Source organism: Eublepharis macularius, chromosome 2 (assembly GCF_028583425.1).
Source record: "Eublepharis macularius isolate TG4126 chromosome 2, MPM_Emac_v1.0, whole genome shotgun sequence".
NCBI lineage: Eukaryota > Metazoa > Chordata > Lepidosauria > Squamata > Eublepharidae > Eublepharis > Eublepharis macularius.
In genome coordinates, this window is record NC_072791.1 from 131,470,238 (window position 1) to 131,490,659 (window position 20,422).

General features: G+C 43.2%; 1 protein-coding gene across 1 annotated transcript in view; it reads left to right on the plus strand.

The window, feature by feature from the left end:
- Positions 1 to 20,422, plus strand: part of OSBPL5 (oxysterol binding protein like 5) — a 173,134-nt gene that overhangs the window by 97,713 nt on the left and 54,999 nt on the right. The window contains exons 4-6 of the mRNA XM_054972130.1: positions 527 to 607; positions 5,751 to 5,852; positions 6,584 to 6,787. Of these exons, the coding sequence (XP_054828105.1) occupies positions 527 to 607; positions 5,751 to 5,852; positions 6,584 to 6,787 (387 nt within the window). The remainder of the gene's footprint in view (positions 1 to 526; positions 608 to 5,750; positions 5,853 to 6,583; positions 6,788 to 20,422) is intronic.

The following is a 20,422-nucleotide window of genomic DNA, read 5'->3' on the forward strand; positions in this document are numbered from 1 at the left end:
CTTGAAACTGTGATAATGCCTATGTTCAAGATTTTGAAAACTGTCACACAGCACTTTTTAAAAAGTTTGTGCATGAAATTCCATCCTCTCTCCCAATCTTGTCAGCATAAAAACATCACACAATAGAGTATGTTTATGTTCATCTCTTATAATAATTGCATTTCTTAGCTGATGGGACAGTATTGGGGTTCCACCAACATTCATACCTCTGGGTGGTGTTATGAGGTTACGGCCCAGAGACCTGCACAGTGCCACTAATTTCTTTAATGAAGTTGGTGATAAACCTACGTAGCTTCTCCTGTCCTTCTGGCCCTGGCTCCTGTCATCTGCTGCTTGCCTTGCAGCAAAAAAATCTGAGTGAGGAAAAAAGTGTAAGCGTGATATTCATTTTTATTTAGGGTTCTTTTGAAGTCACCAGATATTTCTTACTGAGCACTCTTGTTTTCCTTTTTGTATTTTTTCTAAAAAGATGATAGTTGCAAGTTTATGTTGAAGGCTTAGTTCATTCAGATGTCTTTCTTTATAGATTGAATACAAGTTCTGCAATGGGTCTGATAAAGAATGTGTATCACCTATTGGCAAAAACAACAAGAAAGAGACTTTGAAGGTATGTGCAGTTTGTCTACATGATAGGCAACATTTGTGTTTCTTTTCTCTGAGAATCCATGAAGGATTTGAAATGATATCTCCAGAGCCTTAATTCTGGGGCACTGGGCAGAACTCAAGAATGGGGCCCCAGAATCACTGAAGAAGGGCGGATCAGCTGGGTTGGTTGCTCTCCCTCCTCATGCCACTGGAGCGTCATGCACACGGGAGATCAACAGCAGGGGCCTCAGGCAGTTGCTGGAGTAACTAGCTGCAGGGTGTTGGGGACTTCCAGCATGCTCTCCCAGTGCAGGGTCCAGGGCAACTGCTCTGGATACCCCATGGCTAAGACTGCCCTGGATTTCCCATCTCCACGTGCCATGTCTCTCCACAGTTTTGGCACGCTTTCTTTCCCTGTGGAGTGGTTTGTGTTTTAAATTCATAAACATATTTGTTTATACACTGTTTTTATTGTATCTATGGAGATGTGTTCTGACTTAAAAGTTTACATTGGGATAAATTTTGTTCATCTCTAAGTGGACACGGATTTCTGTTTTATTTTGCATATTCTGTGTGAATGACAGCTCTTCTGCAACATTTTCCAGAAGAACCTTCCAACTAGAAAGAGAACTGAGGATTCTAGCCTCACCTGATGCGGGCACAGCACTTAGCACATACAAACTGTGTAAAAAGAGCACTCTTGATCATGGGGCAGCCTCTGTTGCAAGTAGGGTGTTCACACACGCACGCGCGTGCGCGCGCGCGCGCACACACACAATTTATTTTTGGATTAATACCATACAATTATATATCAATGGAAAGATAATTTAATCAAGAATGAAATGCAACAAAGTTTGTTCAATTATCTGTATTCTCTCAAATGTTATAGCCAAATAACCAGGAAAAGGAAGCACAACTTGCTTAGGTTATTATGAAGTAGCTTTCCTTCATTTGAATGTAGCTGTCAGGTCTGTTGCCCACAGTCCCTCCATCTTCACTAGTTTTGCAATCAACCTATGTGTTTGTGTGTAGATTCTTTTCACAGGCCATCCAGCTCCTGGGAAGACAGCACGCTTATCTCGGATGGCTTGCCACAGCGGCCTTGGGACGGTTCCTTCCTCTGCTCCTACAGACTATGCCCAGCTGGTTGGGCACTGAGGGTGGAGGGCTTGCGGGGAAGGGCTGGAACTGTGTAGCAAGCATTCCTTATGTCATTCTCAACAAGTGCTCTGTTTACAGCCAGACGCTATTATTGCTTCTGTATATTCTATGGACATATATATGCTATAATTTGCTTTATCAATAAAAAACATTGACTCAAGAGAACTTGGATTTCTTGCTGCAAGGGGGGAAGTCAGATTCCACATATCCTGTTTTCTGTAGACTGACAGTAGCCATTCAACATAATACAATTAAAGAAATGGCACAAAGAGTTGACTGGTCACCCAGAAAGTGATGTAAAATAGTACTATTAAGTGAACAAGGCTACAGTTATGAAAAAATTAGAAGAAAAATTGGTGGAAACTTAACCAAAGGTGGCATTTCTAAATTTTTGAAGAGGTATAAGGCAACTCAGTCACTACAAAACCAGACTGGTAAAGGCAGGAAAAGGTGCACACAAGCAAGGGATGATAGAAGAATTGAGAGACTGAGCCTAGGTGACAGAAGAAAATCATCAGGGTGTATACAGAACGAAATGGCACAATTTAATGTGAAGTTGAGTGCAAGGACTGTTTGGTGCAGACTGGAGAAATTTGGTCTTAATGCTAGAATTCCATGGAAAAAAACCATTATCTCTCAAACAAAGGTTGAAAAGATTAAACTGGGCTAAAACCCATGTTAACTGGACAGCGGAACAATGGGACAGTGTTATTTGGAGCAATGAGACCAAAATCTCTCTGTTTGGTAGTGATGGCATAAAATACGTGAGAAGAAGAATCGGAGAAGATTTGCATCCTGATTGCATTACACCTACCGTGAAACACCCAGTTAGTGTTATGATATGGGGTTGTATGACATCAAAAGGTGTGGGCAGAATTTGCGTGATAAATGGCAATATAAATGCCCCAAAATACATAAATGAAATACTTAAGCCCAGACTGAAGCCTTCCACACATGATCTTTTCCAAGATAATGAAGCATTTATATTTCAACAAGATTCACCTCCATGTCATGTTGCTGCTGTGTGCAAAAAGTGGTTTCAAGATAATCATATTCCACTGTTGGAATGGCCTGGGAATAGCCCAGACCTTAACCCCATTGAAAATCTGTGGAGCCAACTAAAGAAACTGGTTAGTGAGAAGCAACCCAGCAATAAAACACAATTAATAGAAGCAATAACTCAATCGTGGTTTCACATTATAACAGCTGCAGAACTAAAAAACTTGGTTCACTCCATGGGAAGGCGTTGTAAGGCAGTAATTAAAGCAAAAGGTTACCCAACTAAGTATTAACTGACATGGTGAGAATTGTTGTATAACTCATTTTTTCTATGTGTTTCAATTTTATTCTTTATAACTACTGTTCTGAAAACATTTCTTTCATAAAAGTTATTGCATTACATTCTAAATTAATGTTTCCATTGATATATAATTTTATGGTATTACTCCAAAAAAAAGTGGTGTTATGAGCCATCAAACCTCAAAAATACACTTTTCCAAAAGGTTTCCACAATTTTGGCCACTAGTGTGTGCGTGCGTGTGTGTGTGTGTACGCACACGCGTACTTGCACGCACACACACACTCTAGCCCATCCATAATTATGGGAGGAGGGGTCCAGTGATCCCTTCCAAACCTAAAGCTGATTCTGGTCAATAGCATCACTTGAGGGTTTTTTTAACATTACGCTGTCCAGGCAAAGCACACTGTAGTTGTCAGTAGTTTGGGGGATACACGTCCCTTTTTAAAACCTGTATTATGTTAAAGCTGCCTTTTTCAAAGCATTACCCTATTTAAATAATTGGGCATTTGCTTGCCAGTGAAATTCCAGGAACTTTGCTGTGGCTCATGCAAATATTACTCAATTAAAAACAATGAAGGTACATGTGGAGATTCATAGTTGGTGCTGATGTCACAAAACCACAATGTGTGAATGAAGCAGGCTTTCAGAACTTGTAGCCAAAGAGTTTGTGTTCTATTTTTATGTTGGATGATGGGGGAACGTGGAGAAGAAATTATTCTTTTTTTCCTTGTGTTTCTTTTCCTATACTATTTCCTATAAGATGTCTCCCCCCCCAAATCAAGATGAGACATACAAGTGCATCTAAATAAATTAAGTAATATGTAGTTGTCACAAATGTTCCAATTTTCCTTAATATGATAAAAATTGCAAATATACTGAATGAGCCCAGTACTTTCATGAGTAAGAATAGCAAGTGCAACAGCTTTAAAATGAATCATAGCTTACTCATTAAGTTTTCCGCCCGACAGCTTAAGAATCCATTTGCAGTGACGGCGTGCAATAAATACTGAGCAGGTGTACTGCACGAAGTCTCTCGGGGCAAATTGCTCCACATCAGCAAGCAAGTTGAAGCAAATGATGCATGCTGCAAAGAATGGTAGTTCTTTCATGGAGTTTGCTATGCAATCCAGTGGGGGTTGGGGGGAATAATTACTTCTTGATCTCAGGTTGCCTTCAGCAAACAGCACTACCATACATATATGCACATACAAGTTTAGATGATTTTTCATGAAGATTGCATTGTGTGCCAAGTAGTGTACTCATATCATGTAAGAATAGGCTTAAATTCATTTAGAACTCTGCTGCAAAATTCCTAGAACAACGTCATTTATTCACACGATCAGGGCCATGCGTGTCCATGGAGGCGGGTCCAGCACCTGCCTCAAGCGCTGAGGCGCTGGAGGGGGAATCACGGGTGGGGGTGCGTGCCGTGGAGCTGGTGGTAGCAGTGCTGGTGGCTGAGCAGGAGGGCTAGGAAGCCGCCCACCCACTGCCCCGGCCGCCTGCCGTGCCTGGCCGCAGCTGCTGTACCTGGGAGGGAGTGCCATGCTGGCGGTGGCAGCGCGGGGCAGTCTGAGCGGGCAGTTTCCCAGCCATCCTGCTCAGTTGCCCCATGCTGCTGCTGCTGCCTGCACACAGCTGCGGGCCAGGCACAGCAGGCGGCCGGGGTGGCGCAGGGCAACTGTGCGGGAGGGCTGGGAGGCCACCCGCGCACTGTCCCAGCTGCCTTCCGCGCCAATGGGGCCGGCTCGCAGCGGCATGCTGCGTGATGACGTCACACTCAGTGATGTCATCATGCAGACCAGGTGTGCGCGTGCTTTGTGAGCACGCGTGGGGGCGGCAACAGCCCTGAAGCTGCCCCCAGCCTCAGGTTCCAGAAACTCTGGCACCGGCCCTGCACACGATCCTAAATACTGTCAACTTTTAGATACCGCAGGATCAAGCAAAAACTATTAACCTGTGGCTGTGCCTTATTGTGAGTCAGACTGCTTTCCATCTAGTTCATATTATCTGCTCTAGTTGGAAGCACCTCTCCAAAATCTTGTGCAGTGGAAAGTAATTCTAAACCATGTCTGTTATTGGAGATCCTTTTAAATTGCTATACCAGAGAGTGAGCATGGGATCTTCTGGGTGCAAAGCATGAGTTCTGCCAGTGAGCCAAGGTTCTTTATCTGTAGCTAAATATGTGAGCGTCCTTCTAGGCATATGTATGCATGATGTAGTTTTTAAATCCTGTCCCCCAATCACAGAATTTTTACTTGCACCACAGACTGATTTTGAACCCCCTCCTTAACCTCAGTTTCAAGAGTGCTGACACCAGGGCAAGGGTATTCAATACAGAAATAAGTTAAAATTTGGTACAACTTGGTGAGCTGCTGACCCTGGAGATGAGCGAACATGTTGCCATGTTGCACATTTCTAGAACAACCTTTTCATTAAATAGAATTGAAATTGCACATCTCAAAAGACTGAGTCCAAGTAGCTGAGGAACTACTGTGAGGAAGAACACTGGCTTAAAGTAATACTTTGATTGTTAATCCCATCTGCAGTTTCTGCTGTTTCGGCTGTGTGTCTAATGAATTTCCTACAATTTTATGTTGGTTTTCTAATGAATTGTATCTCCTTATCTTTGCATCCCAATTTTTCTTCCTCTTTTTGTCAATATAGTAGAAAAAGGATCATAATTTCTGTTTATATCCAACAGGTACAAAAGAAAAATTATAGGCAGGAGAAGAAAAGAGCCACCAAGCAACTCTTCAGTGCTTTGAAAGATCCCAGTGTGGTCATTATGGCTGATTGGCTGAAGGTGATTTAGTGCAAAATGTCTTTTTAAGAATACATGGGAAGAAAACTCAGCGGTTTTTAGGGATTTATATTCATCAACAGTCTTCTTCCATAGGGTTGCTTGCTACTTAAAAGTAGTTGTGAATGGAAATAAAAAAACTTGAAGACTGAAGTTATTTTAAAAAAACTATGAGACATGCTTGGCAAAGTGGATTAGGAGCCAAGGGAAACTTGGAACATTGTTATGCATAGATCTTGATATAAGCATAGATAGCATAGTATACTATGCTGCAGAGATTATTGATAAAGACAGGTTTTTTTCATTGGTTCTGGTCCCATACAGCTTTGGTTTATCCTTGATTTCTGCTTGTGGAGGTTTTTTTGCCTTGGGTTTTCACATAGGTTTCCTCCAAGGTTCTTTCCAGTTCTTCTGACACGACTTTTACCCCAAACTTGTTCTGGAAACAGATTTTGAGTCATTTTTTTCCTTGTGCTTAATTAGGGTTGCCAGTCACCCGCTGGGGGCAGGGGATCCCCCGCTCCCACCCTCCACCTCCCACCTCCACTTACCTGGCTGGCGGGGGAGGCACAGGCCTGATCCAGCCTGATCCAGCCTGAATTGGGCCTATTTGAGCCCAAATTGGGCCACTGCTATGATTCTGTTTGTAAGAATGGTGTTATGGTTTCACTGGGTAGGAGCATCTTTCTGTTTTTTAGAACTGGATAAAATGCTTTCTTATTCTTGTTTCTAAGATTCGTGGGACTTTGAAAAGCTGGACCAAGTTGTGGTGTGTACTAAAACCTGGAGTGCTGCTGATCTATAAAACACCAAAGATTGGGCAGTGGGTGGGAACCATCTTGCTTCATTCTTGTGAGCTAATTGAGAGACCCTCCAAAAAAGATGGCTTCTGTTTCAAGCTTTTTCATCCTCTGGACCAGTCAATTTGGGCTGTGAAGGTAAGTTAATACTGAACTTAACAGTTTGTATTAAGTATCCTTGAAGAAGAAATTAGGATCATAATAACAAGTAAAATGCTATTGGCAGCTTTCTGCAATATAATTCTGGAAGAACACAGTATTAAAATTAAAGAGGAAAAAATCTGCGAAAGGGAATATTTAGCAGAATTCCCTTTGTAGAAGCATATCTCATATTCTGCAGGTGGAAGAAATATTGATCAAATTTTTGACAGTATGAATCAAGAGAACAATAATTTGGGACTTCCTGCATAGGGTGAAGGCAAGCTTTTGAGGTTTCAGGAATGCTGAAGTTGTTGCTTTGGGGTGGTTTCATTTGATCATTGTAAAAGGAGACTAAATTGCACACAAGAATGTTGCTTCACTTATGGAATGATTGTTTATTTGGCATCTAAATAATTTTGTCATACCAATTGGCTACTGTTCGTTTCACTGGCATGTATCCAAGATTGCAGATAGTACTTGGTAAGTGCCAAAGAAACTCAAATAAATTATCCTAAATATTTAGTATTTTCTTTAAAAAGGGTTCACTGCTTTCCCTTTTTTCCTGTGGAAATTGTTTTGGTGTGTGAAAACTATAATGAATTCTGACAAAATTTTAGAAACTTGGCAGCACTTAGAATACACTATGCCAGTGCAGTCATTTCTGCAAGATGCTGGTGACTTTTTCAAACTGGATGTCAGACTTGGAGTGGGGAGAGGACAAGTCTAAACTTAAAAATTGTAATTTTTTTTTCATTCAAAGTGTTGCTAATTAGGTGAGGGGAAATCATATTTCTGTTGCAGTTGCAATTGCTGTATGGGTTAAGGCTGCATGAATGTCATGAGCACCTCTTGTATAGTGCATGTAATATCTCTTCTGGCCAGTGATGTATACTTATATACTGCACCCATGGCTCACACAGGGATATAGGCAATTGCTTTTCTAGCCTGGCTGAAGTTAGTAGTTAACTGTATCACTAATAAATATCTGTGGGTTTCCTTGCTATTTGGAAAGGCTCTTGATACTGCTTCAGATTTCTCAATCATTTTCACTATTTCTGATTAGCATATAGAGTATATATCAGTTGTTTTTAAATACACACAGTGGGATTTTCTGTTTAAAACAGCCATACTCACAGGCTACCTAACAATGTCATTCATGTATTGGGTGGGGGTAGAGGTGGTAATTATTACATAAAAATGGGGTGCAGGTGAAAAGAGCTAAGTCTTCTACCTTTTCCAGCCTTTCTGTCCTACAAGACAGTGGGGCAGGCTGGGAGTAGAACAGCTGGCACAGCGTAATGTTGGGAGGTAAGCTGCTGAGAGGATATGATTCAGGTCCCTACACCCATACATCCTTTTTTCTTATAAAATAGAGTGCTACCCCACTCCTTCACTTTATATGTCAGTGGGGCAGGCACATGAATAGGCCAACATGTCTGCCCCATCACACTTTGTTTGACTCTAACTTTGATAAAAAGGCAAATTTCTCCTAGTTCATTGTCCATCTTCTGTGCAGTCCCACTTGGGACTGTGCATGTGCAGGGCCTGCCAATCAGTGAGTTTTTAAAGCTAAAGTTCGCCAAAGGGCACACATCTCTCCAATGTGCGTGTGCGGCATCTTCCACCGAGCACACCACTGGGACGCAGCGACCCCTCACCCTCAGTTCCTTCTTTGTTACCGGCCAGGGAGGTTCTTGCTACCACTCTGCTTTCACCTGATAGATGAGAACAGAAAGAGAATTTTAAAAACTGAGCGAAATGCCTGAAAAAGCTTTATTAAACATTGCACTACATGTGCAACTAAAATGACCAAGACAGATGGGCATTCCATTTGTCTAGAATGCCTAGGGGAGGAGCACAATGTTCAGGCCTGTGAACACTGCTGTAAATTTACCCCGAAGGCCAGAGCTAAGAGAGTCACAAGGCTGAAAGCGTCCCTTTGGGAAAGGGCTATGAAAACCTCTGATATCCCCCAGATTGCTTTCCCCTCTGCTATGGGAAGCGTGAACCATGCTGCCACACCAACTCAGACTTCAACTACGAGGACCAAATCCCGCATGTAGATCCAATGCCCTTTGACCCAATCAATTACCTCAGCTCCGGAGCCATCTTGGAGTTGACAATTATACCGAGCGCTTGAGACCCAGAGCCTCATGGAGATCCCTTGGATTCAACAGTTACCATTAACTTCGCCATCAATATCAGAACCAACTCCGGCACTGACAGCAAAGTCGAAGAAGAGACGCACGGAACCGACTGCTATTCAGACATCAGATCTTAAGGCCTCAGATTCTAAGGGTGTGGAACCAAGATCCACAAGCCAGTCAAAGGCAACACCGGAGGGTGTGAGTCAAGGGATCTCTGAATTCCTAGAGCCCCTGAGGAAGAAGGCCAAAAGCAAAACAAAACACAAGGAGAGAGGGAGAGAATGTGTCAAGAGCACCGTGACTGATAGACCTCGAACACCATCATTACACTCTAGGTCTCCCTCCTACCACTCCTTGGCCAAGGAAGGGGAATTCCAACAGAGTTACTCTGGACAAAGGGTCATGACGACAAGCAGCCATGCTGCTCTCATGTATGGACTCAGGACTGGCCACAACACACTCCACCGTCAAGATATGGGCTGGGTGAACCTTACAGAACCCACTCCATATCATTTATTTTGAAAGCTTCAACCAGACGAGGGGATCCAGAATGCAGTACAAAATTCCAAGATTGTCCCTGTCCTACCAGCTTCCTAAGCCTGACCGAGAAAGGAGCCCCAGTCCCTCATCTGACCCCTTGCCAGATGAGGCTGTGATGAGAACAGGACAAGTCTCCCCAAGCAGTCGATTACGATCTGTATACGGAACAGATGATCAGAATGGCACAGACTCTTGATATATAAATATCAGCAGGGGACCCAAAGCCCAACGACAAGATCCTGCAATACCTTTACTCAGGGAGTACAGCCAATGTAGCCTTCCCAGTTATTGAGGGATTCATTCAGCTCATCAATTTGATCTGCGAAAAACCAGCATCTGCTCAGGCTACCACCAAGAAGGGATTTACAAGATGAGGGAAGACATCTGTTCGTTTTTATTCAGTCACCCGCCACCATCGTTGCTGGTTACTGAAGAAATGCAAACAAGACAGTGACAGGGCTTCCACACTGCACCTGCAGATAAAGAAAGTAGAAAACTGGACACCATGGGCATAAAGCTGTACTCCTCATCAGTGCTAAACATTAAAATAGCCAATTATACAGCTATCATGGGGGCCTATCAACTCTTCCTTTGGAATCGCAAGTCTGCCTTTATCAAGAAACTACTTGACAACCAAAAGACACTAGTCAAGGTGATATTGGAGGAAGCCCTAAAGTTCTCTAAGCAACAAATCAATGCAGGGTGGAACACAGTCAATACTTCTGCCAGGATCATGGCATCATCTGTAGTGCTCAGGAGGCATATGCCTGGCTACGCACTACAGCATTACCACTCAAGACAAGGGCAAGATAGAGGATTTGCCATTTGAAGGGACAACACTTTTCTCCTCTAAGACAGATTACCTCTCGCGGAAAAAGGAGGACAGGCAGACAGCCCACTCCTATAGAGTGCTTCCCCCCAAACAACAGCCTACTCAACAGTACCAGTACCTCCGACAGCAGTTGTATAAGAGCAAGTGCTACCAGCCGTATCAAATGTATTCTCATTACTCCAATATAGACTGCCCCAATCATAACGGGTAATACCAACACAGACGATCTAATAAATAGATCTCGCCAAGGTCAACAGGCATCACTGGATAAAAAGTCCCAAGGCCAGCAGAAGCAGTTCTGACTAGATGTAGAACAGTCAGTCACTTTTGGAAACAAGCTGACTAAATATTATGCAGCCTGGGCAAAAATTACCTCAGATGTGTGGGTGTTAAAAGTTGTTAATGTTGGATATAAAATTGAGTTTTCCAGTTACCCAACTCATAGTCTTCCTGATTTTCCCAAAATGTTTTCTCTGACAAATTATAAACATAATTTACAGAATTAAAAAACAAAGGGGCTATACAAAAGGTGCCTACCTGCGAGTCTCAATGGGGTTTCTACTCCAGAATGTTCCTGGTGGGTAAGAAAGATGGAGGTGTCAGACCCATATTGGACCTCAGGGGACTAAACACATTTATAAGCACTCAAAAGAGTAGAATGGTAATGTCCGGGGTCTGAGGCACAGCCCCCGGCCTCAACAAGAGGAAGCAGGGGGAGGCAGCCAGGAGACAGCAGTCCTGCCACCTCAGCCAGCAGCCAGGCCAAAACCTGCCTACACCAAAGGGAGAGGGCAGAGGCAGGAAGAATTGGGACCCAGCAGCAGCCCAAACAGGGCCCTTACCTGCAAAGGGGGAGAAGCAGCCACAGCAACTCAGAGCCACGCCCCAGCATCCACCCCAGCTTGAAGAGGGCAGCCTGACTCAGGAGGGGCTCAGAAGCCAGCCCCTCCAGGTGGAGCTGCTGAGGGCACTCTGTGGGAAGAGCTGGGCAGCCAGCCAAGGGGCCGCAGCTGGGCCCACCTTCCCTAGTCAGCTCAGCCAGAGAAGCCCAGTAGCCAGCCAACATGGTGCAGCTGTGGCTGATCCCGGCAGCCCAGCCAGCTACCCCTGCTGCGGCAGCTTGAGACAGCCCAGGGCCACGCCAGGGCTAGAAGACAGCAGCCTGGCTCAGGAGTTGCTAGAAGCCAAGCCTCTACAGGGGGGGCTGCCACAGGCATTCTGGGGGAGGAGATGGGTAGCCCCGCCCAGCATTGCCAAGCAGGCAGCACGGAAGCTGGCTAAGGCAGCTCCTCGTGAGCAAGGCCAGGCAAGTTCAGTAGCTCAGAGGCTGGCTGGGGCAGCCCCTCGTGAGCAAGGCCAAGGAGCCCTCAGCTGGGGATGGCTCACACTCAACCCCACCCTGCCAGCAAGGCAAAGGAGCCCAGAAGGGATTAGTGGTTGGAGGGAAACACCTGGGGGAACGCACAGCTGGGCCCAGTCAGGAGAGGGAACAAGCCTGGAAGGAGGGCGGGGTGGAGACAGGAAGCCCTATAAAGGGTGGCTGGGAAGAGCTCTGGGGTGGTGGGTGTGAGTGAGGAGTGATGATGTGGAGTGAGAGCAGTAGGATGCAAGGGTGGAGGCGAGTTCTGGAAGGAGGAGATGGAGGACACAGAGGGTAAGCAGGCCAGGTTGAGCAGGCCAGCGAGTGGACTGAGAGGGAGTCTGGGTGAGGTATACCGTCCCTCCTTCCACAGAGCAGGGTCCTGCAGAGTCCCTGGCCCCCCTGTGATGTCAGGAGCAGACTGCCCAGTGCCACGCCCAGCGGCAGCCGCGGCAAGCCCTGACAGGTAACACTTAATATGGTGTTGCAACTGATTCTGTTTAATGCCCGGTTTGCAGTCTTAGACCTGAAAGATGTGTATTTCCACATTTCGATCCATCCTTTACATAGAAAATTTTGAGATTTACCTGCAATGGTAAAATTTTCCAATACCAAGTATTGCCCTTTGGTCTTTCCACAGCCCCTAGGGTCTTTACATAATGCATGGCCTATTTGAGGAAATAGGGATGTTCAATTTACTCCTATTTAAATGATTGGCTGATCTCAGCTTCATCAAGCAAGAACAACATATGGGTCTGGTTGGGTCTAGTAGTTAACTTCAAGAAATCTACACTTATACCCTCTTGAAAGGCACAGTTCATAGGAGCCATTCTGGATAGCATTGCTAATAAAGGCTTCCTTTATTAGAAAGAGCAAACAGAATTAAGAATCTGGTGAGACAAGTCACCCATTGCAGATTTCAATCAGCCCTGACCGTTCAAATCCTGTTAGGACTTACAGCGGCTACTACCGAGGTCATGTTTCACTCCCCCTCCCCAGAGGGAGGCGGGCAGACGCCAGGTGCCCAAGGAGGAAGTGGACGCCGGGGGGGGGGGAGGACGGAGGGAGAACTTGGGTGTCTCCTTCACAGAGTCTTCGGCTGCTACTACAGCGATTACACCAACAGCTAGACTACATACGCACAAGTTACAGCTGTGGTTCTTATCTGTCCATGACTTCAAAACACAAAGAATGGTGGAGGTGTAACGAGCTTTTGCCCGTGTCTGAAACTAAGCTTCTACTAGCCAAAAGAAAGATGTATCTTTCTCCTGGAAAGCTTTCAGCAATTAGTTCTCAGACCTGTCAAACAGATAAGTTCTTTGAACCACCTGTTTATCAGTACATTTATTTATATAGGGTTCAATCTTGCTTTGCAACTCTTTATCAAACACACAGACACCTGTCTAGAGTTTATTTCACTTTATTGAAAATACATCCTAGTTTTTTAATGAAGCAAGTAATCAAAATATAAATGGTTATTAATATAAATCCTATAAAAACAGAACACAGAAAGGCAATAAGAAATAAGTTTGCTAACATTTCTTAATAAATTCCAAGTTTAACATAATCAAAGTTTCTATGAAATGCATAGGTAAAAATAAGTTCTCACCTAAATTCTCTCAAGAGATTTCTTCCATCAGAGCTCTGCCATTCTATCTGCGTTTGCAATTTTATACATCAGCATATGCAAATATTTAGGGTCTATTCACATGGTACCACAAACAAACGATGATTGGTCTGATGCTTCATTGAATATTCATAGTTTCTATTGTACAACCTTCCAATTAGTAAAAAATTACGTTATACTCAGACTTACAAAACAAAACTATAAATCTCTGAGAAGTGTCAGAAAAAGTTAAGTTGAGAGATCACCATTGGTTGAATCTCTGATAGAGGAACATTAATCTCGATAGAGTCCACTATTTTAATTAACTGTCAAAAGATTAAAGCACACCTGTTAGAATTACCTAACACAGAAAAAACCACACAGACAGTTCATGCAAAGTCTGAATATTCATCTAGAATACAAGTGCTTGGCCTAGTATCGCTCAGTATTGATTATTGTCATGTGCTTTTACCTATATTGGTGCAACAGAGGAGGAGGATGACCACCTCTTAGCAGGTATAGAGATTGGGTCATCACAAGTAGAGGTGACTGTATCCACAGATGCTTCAACATCAGGTTGGGGTGCCCACTGTGGCTCATTCAACATTCATAGAAAGTGGCTGAGACATGAAAAGGAATTACACATTAATGTCCTTGAATTGAGAGCCATTCATTATGCCCTTATTGCATTTGCAGATATTGTAAAACAGAAGAGGGTCCGGGTGCTGACCGACAATTGTACCAGTATGTTCTATCTGAACATTCAAGGGGGTACCACCTCCAAAGTGCTATGTGAAGAGGCAGTACTTATTTGGGAATGGGCCTTGGAATGAGATTCCACTTTACAGGCTGTACACATACCAGACACTACAAATGTAGTAGCAGACAAATTAAGCAGACTCAATGAACAGAATCATGAGTGGTCCCTAAAAACCACATACTTAGAACACATGTTCTGGGAGAAGGGATACCAAGATATAGACCTGTTTGTGAAATAAGGGAACCAGAAAGCACCAAGGTTTTGCTCAAGAGGAGGCATAGGTCAGAATTCATTAGGGGATGCATTCCAATTAACCTGGAAAGGACACTTCTTCTATGCCTTTCCCCCTAGTCCCCTGATTGCCAGGACAATCAGCAAAATACAGAGAGACAAGCTAAATATAATTATAGTAACACCATACTGGCCTAGACAACCCTGGTTCCAACTTGTGATGCACCTGTCCAAGGGCTCACTGTTTTAATTCGGATCAGAACCAGACCTTCTCAGTGACAAAGGGGTATGGTATCATGACTTACCCAGACTGAAGCTGAAAGCTTGGCACATAATAGGACAGGAAAACTCAAATAAAGCAGCAGAAGTCGGCCTTAATTCTAGAAGAGAAAACACTAGAAAATCTTATACCTTCAAATGGGAAAATTTAGTATGTGGGCCAAACAAAAAGGATTAGACCCATTTGACTGTCAATTATCAAATGTATTAGAATTTCTCCTAGCACTCAAAGACTAAGGACTTTCTAATTCATCAGTTAAGGTTTATTTAACTGACATATCAGCCTTCAATCCTAGGATCAATGCGAAAACTTTTTTTTCACATAACATTTCAAAATCATTTCTTAGAGGCCTATAGAACTTGTTCCCACCAGTCAAAGAAATTGTGCCTCAGTGGTCCTTACAATTAGTACTGGCCAGACTTATGCTACCACCTTTTGAGCCACTGGCTAGTTGTACCTTGAAATACTTATCTCTAAAAGTTTCCTTTCTAGTAGCCATTACTTCCACAAGATGGGTGAGTGAATGGGCGGCTCTCAGGTCCAACTTTGCCTTTCTTAAGGTACATCAAGGTAAAGTGGTACTGAGACCCTGTCTCAATTTTAGACCCAAGGTTGTGAGTCAATTTCATTTATCCCAAGACACATAGTTTTACCGGTGTTTTTTCCCATACCTTCCACAAATTCAAAAAGAGCTCTACATATACTTGATTTACGCAGAGCAATATTATTCAATTTAGATTGTATGGCAGCCTTTAGAAAAGACAAACAGAAAGGAAAAGTGGCTACAGCACAATTCGTAGTGAGATGGGTAACACTAGCCATCAAAACATGCTACACTTACCTTGTGCCCTTAGAGGTGAAGGCACACTCTACAAGATCCCAGGCTTTGTCAGCAGCACTGATGAGAGGAGTGCTTCTGCGTGACATCGGTAATGCAGCGACTTGGTCCTCTTCAGACATGTTCATGAAGCACTAAGGCCTGGATATGATGGAGAGGAGACAATCAGCAGTTGGACAGGCTGTACTCCATTCACTCTTTCAATAAAGAGCACACCCATCTCCAGGATAAGAAGCTTGAGTCTCCCATGTGGGACTGCACAGAAGACAGACAATGAAAACAGAGTTGCACTTAACCATAACTATTGTTCATTGACGTCTTCTGTGCAGGCACACATACCCTTCCTCCTGCCCCACTGTGCCTCTTCAATACTTACCTGGTAGGCCGGCAACTCAGGAGAAACTGTGGGTGAGTGGGTTCCATCTCCCAGTGGCGTGCTCAGCAGGAAACACTGTGCATGTGCACTGAAGAGACATGCACCCCCTAGTGTACTTTAGCTTTATAACCTCACCAATTGGCAGGCCGTGCGCATGCGCAGTCCTATGTGGGAATGTGAAGAAAACGTCAATGAACAGCAGTTACAGTAAGTGCAACTCTGTTTTATTTAGTATACTTTTACATACAAATGAATGGTTCTGGCTTGGGGTAGTAATTTCATAGATGACTTACTAGTTCTGGAAAAAAATGTGTTTATTCCAACTTTCCTCCAAGAATTACATGGCCAGGCACAAGGGGTTAACTCATTTTATCCAATAGGTTTTGGAACCCATATTTTCTCAGTCTGTATACACAGTGATCCATTTACTTTATCTTATTTCTACAATCTTCATGGCACAATGAGACTTTAATCTACATTTTGCTGTTCAGAAATATAAAAGTGAGGGGGAAAATAAGAGCATCTAGTAGACCATGTTGATATGGAGATGATCTGACTAAATGAACTGCTGAGGCAACATATTCTCCTGACTCAGTTCTTAATGTCCAGGAGGCTGTGCTCCAGCAGAGAATGAGTACATTATTTACTTGCCCTTACTGGAAGAGGCCAGCTGCATACTTCTTTTCTCTTTCACAATGCAGACTTGTAAACAAAACTAAAATGGTCTCTATGGAGACATAATAGACAAAATGAGCAAAGCTGAGAATCTCATCACTCAGCTTAGCAGCTCTCGATAGTACAGTTGACATTAATATGTTCTGGCAGCATTCCTTGTGGCTTTCTTCTTTTCACTAGCCTTCATCTGAAAGCTGAGAAATGGGAAGTGCTTGATGCAGTCTTGATACAAACTACTGTTTATTTTTTTAAAAAAGGGATCAGCTACAGAGAAGCATGGCAAAAATATTGATGCAGTGTGTTAACATTAAAAAAAATTAAATGAGGTGATATGGCATAGAGATGATGTGGTTTAGCAGTTAGTATGTCAAACTAGGACTGGGAAGACTAGTTTGAATCACACTCTACCGTGAGGATCACTGAGTGATCAGTGGCCCCAGTCTTTCTTTCTCTCAGCTGAACTGACCTCACGTAGTTTTTGAGAGGTTAAAATGCAGGAGGACTCCTTGTAGGATACAAATATGATAGACTTGTATAGGAGCAAAGTACTGGAAATGAAACCATTTATTTGTTAAACACAAGAATAAATCTATAGATGTTGTGTAGTGAGTGAACCAAGAAGTTCCCAATCTCTCCTCTGAAATGAACTCACTAGGTGGCTTGTAGAGTCCCTTCTACAATATGGGTATAATTCTGACTTGCCTTACAGAGGGGTGGCTGTGAATGATTACTGAGATCTATTTGCACATTACAAAGTCCTTGTGGCTGCCTTGAAGGCTTTGGAACAAAAGTGCATTTTGGTATTCTGTACTGGGCCCTTAATTCCCAAGCATGTAGAGGCCTGACTTAGATCAGGACCATGCCACTTGGGGAGAGGGGGCATTAGCTTCCTCCCTCACCATTTTTCCATCCTGAGATGGTAACGGGAAGCCACTGTTCTTCCTGCTTAGGAAACTTACATGTGCCAATGACTACAGATAACAGCTCCTGGGGCCATCGCAGGGCAGGAAAGTGGTATGGTGGGGCAAATCTTAAGCCACTTCTTCCCAGATGCTGCACCCTTGGAAATTGAATCCTCCATGTCTGTGGAGGGAGGGGCTGTAGCTCAGTTGAGGAGCCCCTGCTTTGCATGCAGAAGGTCCCAAATTCAATCTCCAGCATCTCCAATTAAAAAGGACCGGGCAGTAGGTAATGTGAGGCTCTGGAGAACTGCTGCCAGTCTGTGTAGACAACACTGACCTTGATGGACTATTGGTCTGATTCATGTGTGTTCAGGTGTGCGCCTGCCACTTACGCTTTGTAACCTGTGACTCTGCTCTCAGGCAATGCGTGTGAAGTTCTTTGAACACTTTAAAGAAGTATGCATTTACTATTGGTTACTTACTAGAAATCACATAAAATTACGTTGTTTAAAATTAAGAGCTGATTCACAGAAGTCAAAGTATGTGATCTACTAAATTCTCCAAATTTCAAGTACATTATGTATTAAAAACACAAACAATGGAATTGCCATAATAATAAAATATACAGCCAATATTCTTCTATATTTCTTGAATTTAAAGTGAAGAAAGACTGCAATATAGATTGAGAAGCTACAGGAACAAATGCCAAAATGTTTCTAGAGTGACAATAAATAAGCAAGTAGTTGGACACAGATTGGTTTCTGATGTAGGAATAACTTGAAGCGTCAATTGCAAGATGAACATTTAAGCTGGTACAGAGCTTAGGAATTGCTGGGGGTCTTTGTTCAACTTCACCATGATTTATAAGGGAGTACTAGAAACCTTTGCTGTAAATAAACTTTAGGGTTAAAGTGTGTTTTCTCAACCACAATAAATGGTGGCTTAAGATGAAGGAGTTTAAGAGGGTGTGAAACTAAAGCCTGCAGAAAGGAAGAAATGTCTATCTAACTTTCCCCACCCCTCCCTCGACATCTATGGCAAAAATAATCCTCTTAATAAAAATAGATATGAGAATGCACCATGGCAATTACTCTTCTTAATCCAAGTAGAATATACAGTCCATGTTGGTGTTGTCTCAAGTCATGGTGTAAATAATTTATCTCTTTTGTTCATACTGTGACTCTCCCTTCTAGTGCAATGATGATTCAAACACACAAAGGAGAGACCTCTAGGAACAGAGGGAAAAGACCTTGAAGGTTAAATCTACATATACACCAGAATGAGATGGAAGAATCCATTATATTGTTTAAGGATACAGACTAGGTGTACCACTTTTGTCTGCGTGGAGCCAGCCTGGTGTAGAGGTTAGAGTGTCGGATTAGAGTGTCAGACCCCCATTCTGCTATGGAGGCTTGCTGTGTAACCTTGGGCCAGTCACACCCTCTAAGCCTAACCTACCTCATAGGGTTGTTGTGAGGATAAAATGGAGGAGAGGAGAATGATGTAAGCTGCTTTGGGTCCAGATTGGGAAGAAAGGTGGGGTATACATGCAGTAAATACATAATTTTGTTTAAGATACAGATTAGGCATACTACTTTTGTCTGCAGATAGAAAATTAGCATATCGACAAGAGAAGTTCCCTTTGGCTGCTGTGCTAGTTTTCTATTTATAGGAGTTAGTAATGTAGGGAACGTTGGAAAAAATGCTAATCTGACCTACAGTCTAACATCTCACTCTGCTGCAGGTGTCTCAATGCTATGCTCCCTTAAATGTCTGTTTAAAAGTCTGGCTGCACTGCTTTTCCTGGATTCCTGTATGCGTGAAATACTTTGTTTATGTATATGTGCTTAGTTCAAGTTAGGGTTCCCATTCTCCCAATGGGGCCGGGGATCCCCTGCTTTCACCCTACCCTCCCACCTCCACTTACCTGGCTGGGGTGGGGGGGAGGAAGGCATGGGAATGGACCTCCTGGGTGTGCTCTTGGGGGGGGGGGCATGACGACATCACTGATGTCATCATGCCACCCCAAGAGCACTCCTGTGCTTCACTACAGGCCAATTTGGACTCCAAACGGGCCAAATTGTGCCCATTTGAGGCCCAAATCAGCTCACTGTGAAGTGCGCGCACACTTCTGCGCCAGTGCAGTGACATCACCGGAAATAACATCATTGCCCAGCCATAGGACTGCCACCTGAAGAGGGAGAGAAGAAGGTAAGAGACAGGTCTCCCCCCTCCCACTAGGAGGTTAAAGGGACCTGGCAACCCTAGTTCAAGATACAAAAAAAGATCTCTGGGGGGATCTGCAGCATATTCTTTTATTTATAGAATACTTCTTAAATGTTCACATGTTTGGCACTGAAATTATTCCTAATTATTAAGTATTAAAAAATCACATTGGTGATCTCATTGGGGTTTTTCATCTGAAAAGTGATATTTAATTCATCGTGGCTGCATTCAAGTTGAAGGAAGGCAGCATATAAATTGAGTAAATTGAAAAAACCTCAATGTTTTAAATAATTCTGTGATTGCTAATCTCTGATGACCCAGGAGGGTATGTGAAAGATAGACCAGCCATGTGGGATATATAAAATTGTCCCTTGCAGTTAGGTAAATCTAATTTTCTGTATGTTGACCAGGAGAGTCACCTTCTTGTTTTGTTGGAAATTTCTGAGGGTTTTTCCATAATGAATGTGGAAGTAGTATGTGAATCAAGGTACATGGCTGATGGAATTTCAGAACTACAGAGAGTTCTGTAATGAGTATGATGAATTTACACTTTAAAATCTATTTGTCCCTGCATTAGCTGCTGTAGTACAGTGGTTAAGTGGTTTAGCTGCAAATCAGCACTCTACTGGTTCGAGTCCCACTACTGCCATGAGCTCAGTAGGTGGCCTTGGGTATGCCAGTTCTCTCAGCCCCAGCTGTATTGCGGGGATAATATAACACTAACTTGTTCACCGCTCTGGGTGAGGTACTAATATGTCTAGAAGAGCAGTATATGAGCACAGTTGTTGTTGTATTAATATGACAGAATTTCTGTCTTGTGAAAAGAAACTTGACTCAGTTTATGTTATGTTATAAAAGT